This window comes from Homarus americanus, unplaced genomic scaffold (genome assembly GCF_018991925.1).
Source record: "Homarus americanus isolate GMGI-L3 unplaced genomic scaffold, GMGI_Hamer_2.0 scaffold39541, whole genome shotgun sequence".
NCBI lineage: Eukaryota > Metazoa > Arthropoda > Malacostraca > Decapoda > Nephropidae > Homarus > Homarus americanus.
The window spans coordinates 89836-99098 of NW_024748840.1; the positions used below are offsets into that span (position 1 = coordinate 89836).

Genomic DNA, 9263 nt, shown 5'->3' on the forward strand with positions numbered 1-9263 from the left:
TAACCCAACCTAACCTAGCCCAACCTAACCTAGCCCAACCTAACCTAACCCAATAAATCGTGTTTACATAATATTGTAATCTTCCTCAAAGACAATTATTGCCTACAAGACACTGAGGAATGTGAATTGAAGAGACAGAGAGACAGAACGACAGAAACAGACAGTCAAATAATCATAGGCAAAGATAAATAAAAATATATACAAATAGACAGACACGAAAGATACAGTTTGACAGAGACAAATAGTTAAAAAAGACAGATTAATAAAGACAGAAAGACAGGTAGACAGAAAAGCAGACAAATAAAAACAGATAGACATACCTAATGAGACAGACAGACAGACACGTACTACCCGGGGAGATGACAACCTTGCTGGCGTAAGGTAAAAAACGTCAGCAAATAATTACTTCTGGGGAGTGTAGACTTTTTCCTCACACAGTGTCACTGACTGGTACAGCTCTCACTGTTAACTGTGTGTTGAGACTGGTGATGCAGATAATGATAATGATATTACTACTACTACTACTACTACTACTACTACTACTACTACTACCACTACCACTACTACTACTACTACTACTACTACTACTACTTTTTTTTTTTTTTTTTTTTTTTTTTTTTAAACGTGGCCTCCAGCCTCCCCCAATAGCCACACCTTCGCCACTACTACTACCACTACTACTACTACTACTACTACTACTACTACTACTAAAAATAATAATAATAATGATAATAATTTAGTAGTCATTTGGTATCATAATCATAATTCAGGGCATATTTATTATTATTATTATTATTATTATTATTATTATTATTATTATTATTATTATTATTTCCTCTTATTCTCTCTTTTTTCTTTCGTTCTCTGTCACTCAATTCCTAAATTCACAAAGGATCGTCATTTTGTATTTACGTATCAGGTAATGGAGAATGTATTTCTCTCTCTCTCTCTCTCTCTCTCTCTCTCTAGTTTTCCCTCTTTTACGATATTAATTTAAAGTAAAACCAAACACTAGTGATAAATAAAATACCAGATTTAATTTATTTTTAACACAAATTATTATATCAAATAGAGAAATATATTAAACAAGGCAAAATACACACCAATTCGATTTTTTAGACAATAATATTAATCTTATATCAATATTTACACAGGTTAAGCTTTGGATGAATAAAATACAAGTCTGTGCTTTCAGCTTTATTTGTTATGTTTTGCAAGAAAATACTTATTGTTATTGAAGATTTATATATTCAATGGTTATCTATAAAAACATATATAATAATTTCTTAACAACTGTATTACAAATGATTCCGTCTTGATAATTATAAAGGTAGTAATTCGACATAAAGCGAGATTGAAGTAAAGTTTCTTAAGTCTACCATCTTCATTATGTCACATTTTCTTTGATGGAGCCTTGTATGAAAATATATTCCAATGTTTAATTATAATGGAAGACATTTTGAGATCTAAGAAAAATAAGTAAATATAACCAATGTTAATGTTAGTATCAGTCTCTACACAGCTGACGGGTCACAAAATAGGGACACTGTGTTATATAATGTTTTCAGTCTACCATCCAAATTCATATCGCGTTTTCTTTTCTTCAATGCATAGCCCATGGGTTCAAGGTTGTCTGCTTATCGCAATACTGTTTTTTAGAACGTGTGTGTGTGTGTGTGTGTGTGTGTGTGTGCGTGTGTGTGTATTCGTTAAAGTAAAAAAACTGGATACATATTTTTTTTCACAGAGAGGCCCTTTACCAAACATAACAGAATGGCCCTTCACCAAGCATAACAGAGGCCCTTCACCAAGCATAACACAAAGACCCTTCACCAAGCATAACAGAATGGCCCTTCACCAAGCATAACAAAGACCCTTCACCAAGCATAAAAGAATTACACCCTTCACCAAGCATAACCCCTTCACCAAGCATAAAAGAATGGCCCTTCACCAAGCATAACAAAGACCCTTCACCAAGCATAACAGAATGGCCCTTCACCAAGCATAACAAAGACCCTTCACCAAGCATAACAGAATGGCCCTTCACCAAGCATAACATAGAGGCTCTTTACCGAATACAACAGTGAGGCCCTTCACCGAGCATAGGCGTGGCCCTTCACCGAGCATAACAAGGGGAGCCCTGACTAAAACCACAAAAAACGACCCTTTGCTGATTATAATACAGCAGTCCTTACCTGAGCTAAAACAGAGCAGCCCTCCGAACAAAACAGACTAACCCCTCACCAAGCATTACCGACCAGCAGCCAGAGCATAACAGAGTAACCCTTCACAAGGCATTAGAGCATAAATTAATAGAAACCTTAAGAAAACATCTCGTCACTGAGTATTAAGCGTAACAGACACAGCCAACAACCTGCACTGAGCATAACGGACCCACCCACTCCTTCCACTGACCGAGCTTAAGATCCACAACCCTCCTCGCCACTACTGTTTTCACTTCCTTTCTCTATTCCCTTTATTTATTCTTCACTTTCCCTTCTACCCTGGCATGTACACTCAACCATATGGCACATAAGTTGTTTTACACTTCAGTGAGAGAGAGAGAGAGAGAGAGAGAGAGAGTATTGCAATCGGAACTATTTCTGAGTTAGATAAGGTAATTTTTTTTTACTTTTGAATTTTATTACGATTAGAAATTATACGACTACTATTACTACTACAAATAATAATAATAATAATAATAATAATAATAATAATAATAATACATAAGACATAGACATACTTAAAATAACATTGTATATATAATTATTTATATTCTTCGACAATGGACTATTTTGGACACCAACTGAGTAGAAAATCAAGATATTGTGATGAATTCCTTAGTTACCCCTTAGACATTTTCTGTGATTGAGGGAGAGGAGGAGGGGGGGGGAAGAGAACAGGGGTAAGGAGGAGAAAGAGAGGGGGGAGGGGAGAAGAGAGAGGGAAAGGGAAGAGAGTAAGAGAATAGGATTAGAATAGAGGAGAAGAGAGTAAAGAATGTCAGGAAGGAAGGAGTAGCCATGAGGTGAAGGATGACTAAGAATTATTATCTGAGCAATGACCGTGTCTGTCTGTCTGTCTGTCTGTCTGTCTGTAACTGTGTATGTGTGGATCTACGTAAACAATTATTCATATTACAATTCATATATATTCAACTAATACTAATTAATAAGTAACTAACAACTAATACTAACAAACTAACAATTACAAACAACTTATCTTACACATATTGGTCACATTGTATCGACATCTCCTCGTGAAGGGCACACACACATAGCAGAGAAACCTCCCTAAATGCCAAACAACGGAATCACCTAGAAAAAGTGCAAAAGAGGGCATGAAAGATTATTCTCTCCTCCTCCATCTCCATATATCAAGAAGCGCTCAACACACTGACCCTCTCAACTGTCTTTGAGCATCAATATGACCTTATCTGCAAGTTTGGATTAAGCTTCTGCACCATCCTCGACACCGTTTCCTGCTTCCACCAGAGATCCCTCGTCCGCAAATTGCTTTTCGACACTACCATCACATCCAGCCCATACGAAAGGAGAGTCAGGGAGGGTGAGGGAGAATCAAGGATGAACAGGATAAGTAAGGGAAGATCAGGGAGGAATAGAGACGATCAGTAAAAGTCAAGGAGGGTCAGTGAAGGTCAGAAAAGGTCATGGAAACAGAGTAGGGACATATTAGTTAAGGTAAATATATCAAAAGTGTCTTGGCTCCGACAGGTGACGTTGATTACAGATGTTGTCGCTGTTTTTAGTGAAAGTGATAATAATGATCAGGTTTAACTTATCATGACTACCCCTCTGCTCTCCTCTCCTCTCCTCTCCTCTCCTATCCTTTCCTCTCCTTTCCTCTCCTCTCCTTTCCTCTCCTTTAATCTCCTCTCCTTTCCTCTCCTCTCCTCTCCTCTCCTTTTCTCTCCTTTAATCTCCTCTCCTCTCCTCTCCTCTCCTCTCCTTTCCTCTCCTTTCCTTTCCTCTCCTTTCCTCTCCTTTCCTCTCCTCTCACTAACTCCCTTTCATCCCTGTATCCATTGTTATTCCTCTCCCGTCCTTTCCTTCTCTCCCTTCCTTTCCTTCTCTCCCGTCCTTCCCTTCTCTCCCTTCCTTCTCTTCTCTCCCTTCCTTCCCTTCTCTCCCTTCCTCCTCTTACCTGCCATCCTATCCTAATAAGTCTCTTCACCAAATGTTCGAGTCAAAAAAAATGAAAACTTGTCAATCAATCAATCAAGTAATTAAGTAATCAATTGAGTAATAAATACATTAACCAATCAATCAATCAATCAATCAATCAATCAATCAATCAATTAATCAATCAATCAATCAATCAATCACTACACCACCTTGTTTACAGTATATAAACAATAACAGACCATTTATTGGTTTGATTGTTTTGTTGACATTCTTGATATTGTACATAATTCGGTAGATGTTGCCATAGTTAACGAAATAATTAACGAAATAATTAACGAAATAATTATCTCTCGTTGCATCCAAAAGTCACAACAGAAAGTAGGATTTATGGTAATTCGTAAATTGAAATAAACAATAAAAAAGATATTATTTGAAAATGAGATAGAGGTTTATTCACTCAACTTACATACTGTATATAGAGAGAGGAGTAGAGATAGAAAGAGAAAGGAAGGGATAGAAACATAGAGAGAAAGAGTGAGAGTGAGGAGGTGGTGAGCTGTATTAACTTTACTAATATTATATATATTTTGTGCAGGCTGGTGTTTAAGAGTGGGTGTTTTGAACATATAAATAGTTCAAGTAAGTTTCTATTATATCTAATTTAAGAATCATCAAACCAATAGTAATAAAACTCAGTATTTACCCAATTACACTTTCCAAATTAGATGATCTCCCACCAATCACATTTCAGGACACAATCATTCTGCCAAGTTCTAAAATAGATATTCTAGGCCTCACTATTTCCTCTAATATGTCATGGAAGCCGCACATCCACAACATTGTTAAAGCTGCCTCCCGAGAGCTGGGAATGCTGTACAGATGCCGTAGCTACTTCACTCCTGAGCAGTTGCTTCAAGTATATAAGGGATTCATTCGTCCTAACTTGGAGTACTGCTCTCATATCTGGGGTGGCTCTTCTTCTGTCCAGCTGTTAGATAGGGTGGAATAAAAGGCTTATTAACTCTCCTCCTTTAGTTGATAATTTCTCTTCCCTTTCTCTTCACCACAATGTTGCTTCACACTCTCTCTTTTACAGGTACTTTAACGGGCAATGTTCGGTGGATTTGGCATCCTGTGTACCGCCGGCAAGGCCGTGGGCTCGTAACACACGTCTTGCCCGCGGTGCCCACCCTTTCTGTGTGGATGTCGGTCACACTATAATAACCCGTTATAGTACCTCCTTCTTTCCTCACACAGCCAAACTGTGGAATGCTCTGCCTTCTTCTGTTTCCATACTCATACAATCTGTCTCACTTCAAAAGCTGGTTTTCCGTCATCTTCGTGGTGTAGATTAATAAAATCTTTTTCTTTTCTATTTTTAATTTATTTTTATTCTTATTTTTTCTCCCCCCAGGCCCTGTTGTGGGTCGATGACCTGTGCCCGGGTGGGCTATTACCCGTAAAAAAAAAATAGTATATGAATCTATGTCATATAAGCACTTATGTAAAAAGATAGTATATGTACTTTAATATGAGTGTTAGCAATTAATGTTATGACTGATAGAAAACGGGAGAGCCAACAAGTGAAGGTGAAGGACTGGAGGGTTGCCTGACCCACGGAGAGTGAGAGACGCCCCAACTAGAGATCCTGGACCTTTGTCGAGAGTGAAGACCAGAGACCCTCGATTGTGTGGAGGAAACCACGAGGAAAATATTAAGATTGTAAATATTGTAAGTACACGTGTTTAAAGTCTCCACCCCTTGTGTGCTTGTTTCCCGTGACAGAGGGGTAGAAAGGTGGCGAGTAGAGAGAGAGAGAGAGAGAGAGAGAGAAAGAGAGAGAGAGAGAGAGAGAGAGAGAGGACAAAAAGTAACACTAGAAACACATAGACACATTTTTTTTTGACTCATTTTACTCCCCAAAGACCAACAGTGACTGACTGAGTACCGTCCAACAGTTGGGGATTAAAGAATAAACAGATTTATTCCCGTAATCGTTTATTTTATTAAGCCATTTATCGTGACGTCACAGCTTCTAGTGGTAACCTGAGAAGGAAAAAGACATTGATAATTTTTTTGATTTTTTGTTGTTAATTCCAAATAATTTAGAAAGGTGAGAAAAAGGTTTATTAAGAATATGTCTCCAGATGATAATATTGGTTAATACTTGTATGTTTGTTTGTTTTTTGTTTTTTTAGTTTTTTTCTTCTACTAAATGGGTGAAATTTACCTTTGTGTGTGAGAGGGGGGGAGGAGGTCAATACTTACCGCCATAACCCCCGTGTCCACCATGTCCGTAGCCGCCGCTGTGTCCATGCCCCTTACCATAGCCTCCACCATGGCCATGCCCCTTGCCATAGCCTCCACCATGGCCATGCCCTTTGCCATATCCTCCACCATGGCCATGCCCTTTGCCATATCCTCCGCCATGGCCCTTTCCATAGCCCCCACCATGACCTTTTCCATAGCCCCCACCATGACCTTTCCCATGGCCACCATGGCCATATCCACCACCGTGGCCCTTGCCGTAGCCAGGATCAGGGTGGGCCATGGTTAGTGCCACCACCAGCATCACCACCAAGGCCAGCAGAGCCACGCGCTGCAAGACACAACACAATTTATATAATTAAAGTGTCCAGGACTCTTAACATGAGCAGGAAGCTGGCTGAGAGAGAGAGAGAGAGAAAGAGAGAGAGAGAGAGATAACAGAGATAGCATGATAGGGAGATGAGAAGAGAGAGACAGATTAACATAGGTATCAACGGAATCTTACACAGGTGATATGAAGTAGACATAATCATAGTGAAGATCATGACTTTGAAGTAAGATGATCTACGAAAAATTGAGTGACATGACGAAAAGTTTATTCAATTACGAAAAAAAAAAACTTCATCATCTGTATTTACATTATTAAACGAATTGAAATATACTAAAGATAATTGTCTTATGAAATTAAAAAAACAAGATGAATAAAGGATATTCCATTTTATCATTATATCAAGTTATGATTTTCAAAGACTAATAAAACGAAAAGATTTATGTAGTCTCAGTTCTTACCACGTTGAAGTACATGTTGTCTATAAGGGAGTCAAGTAGACACTGATGATTCCCTACACAGACACCGTTCTTATATAGAAAAAGAGAGAGGGGGGGGGGGGCGGACACTCACCAACCTACGACACAAACACACGCAATGACTTATTCTCTATAGTCACGGACGATCGGTTCCAGTAACGGATCATTTGAAGTACTTTTTCTACGTACTGTGGTCCATGCTGAGCCAATGACTGGGCCGTCCTTGGTGGCGGGAAACTATACTTACTGGTAGGAAAATCAGTTATTACCGTCACTTGTGATAAATGTGGGTAATTTGTACATAATTTCGTGACTTGTAATATTATGGCTCTGTATCGTATGTGGCAAGTATTGTGACTTTGGTTAGGTTAGGTTATGGTAGGTTTGGTTAGGTTAGGTGTCACTGAATTATAAGATAAATCAATGGGAATATATTTTTTACGCTAAATAGTGATGATTTATTGGCCTATGTATTTACTTTACTTTTGTTTGGCCATAGACGATAATGTAGTTATTAATAATACATACATATAAATTAATAGTTTCATTACAGAATCTAACCTAACCAAACCAAACCTAACCTAATCTAACCTTACCTAATCTAACAAAACTTAATCTAACCTAATCTAAGCTAACCTAACCTAAACTAACATACCCTGGTCTCATTTACTTTACTATAAGTATAAATTGCTATTATATGAAGTTAAACGTATTAAGTATAACAGCAAATTTTACCATAAAAGAAAATATTTTGTATATACTGTATATATCATGTAGATCCACAATGGAAACGAAGATTAGATAACTCTTGATAAAATCACACAGGGAAAAGGAAACAATGGAGAACCTTTCGTCTTTATTCAAGACATCTTCAGAGGCAACTGAATTACATGGAGTTTTTTGAGGCTTGATTACTACCCAACATAGTGGACTTTATTCCTCCATGGTATAGATATGTAGATGATGTTCTTAGTCTATGGCCTAGAAACAGTGACCCACTGGAATTTTTAGACAAGCTTAATTATCTTGTCCCTAGTATTACCTTCAAAATTGAAAGAGAGATAAATGGATCCCTTCCATTTCTTGATATGCTTATCATGAGAAATGGTCATACCTATAAAATTAAGGTATACAGAAAGCATACACAGGTAGATAGCTTCATACATTTTTTATCGAGTCACCTGGAATCTACCAAAATGTCAGTTTTTTCTGCTATGTTTTGAGATGTTTACGTGTTTGTGACCCTGAATTTATTGAAGAAGAATTGCAACACATTCAATCCATTGCACAAAAACTTGGGTACCCTTCATTGTTTGTTGGTCGTTGTTTTAAAATGGCAAAACAATCCTTTTATTCTATTAAAATTAGGCAAGTTCTTACATTTAAGAATATTTTGACTACCTTATTGCAATGAATTTGTCCCGTCAGTTCAGTCCCTTAAATTATTAAACTTCAATGTTGTTTTTAAGTATGACTCAACTATTACTAATATATTAATCAAGAATAACCCAACCTTGAATGTAAATGGAAGTGTTTACTGTATTCCAAGTAGCAATTTTAATGGAAATTATGTAGGTCAGACTGGGAAAGTATTGCAACCCAGAATTAAACAGCACAAGTACAATATTAGAACAGCATCTGAAAGCAGTGCACTGTTCGTTCATGTTACGGACAATAATCATCCCATAGATTGGCAAAACAGTTTAGAAGTATATAAATCTTCATGTGTCACAGAAAGACTTTTAGTTGAAGCAAGTTTGATTAGAGAAATGTATTCTTTAAACCTTAGTGATGGTCAGTACAAAACTGATAATATGTTACACAAATTTATTTGTCAGTGGCCTAAGGTTAAAAATGCTTTGAAAGCATGAAAGGTAAATGTATGATAGATGATTAGTGGGACTCATATTTTTTACCTGACATGACATGACTAGTTATGTCACTCGTTCTTATAATCTCTCCTTATTTTGCTGTGTGGATTAGTGGATGTCATGTTTTTTGACCTGACCTCATGTTTTGTAAGGTCACCCTGTGTACATAAGC

At 37.4% G+C, this 9263-nt stretch overlaps 1 protein-coding gene across 1 annotated transcript; it reads right to left on the reverse strand.

Moving 5' to 3' along the window:
* Positions 1-6126: 6126 nt before the first annotated feature.
* Positions 6127-7238, reverse strand: LOC121880464 (holotricin-3-like). Its single transcript, XM_042387659.1, has 3 exons — positions 7203-7238; positions 6414-6744; positions 6127-6191 (listed from the first exon to the last, which is right to left on the reverse strand). The coding sequence occupies exons 1-3, from the start codon at positions 7215-7217 to the stop codon at positions 6181-6183; spliced, it is 357 nt and encodes a 118-aa protein (XP_042243593.1). The 5' UTR covers positions 7218-7238; the 3' UTR covers positions 6127-6180.
* Between the last annotated feature and the right edge of the window lie 2025 nt (positions 7239-9263).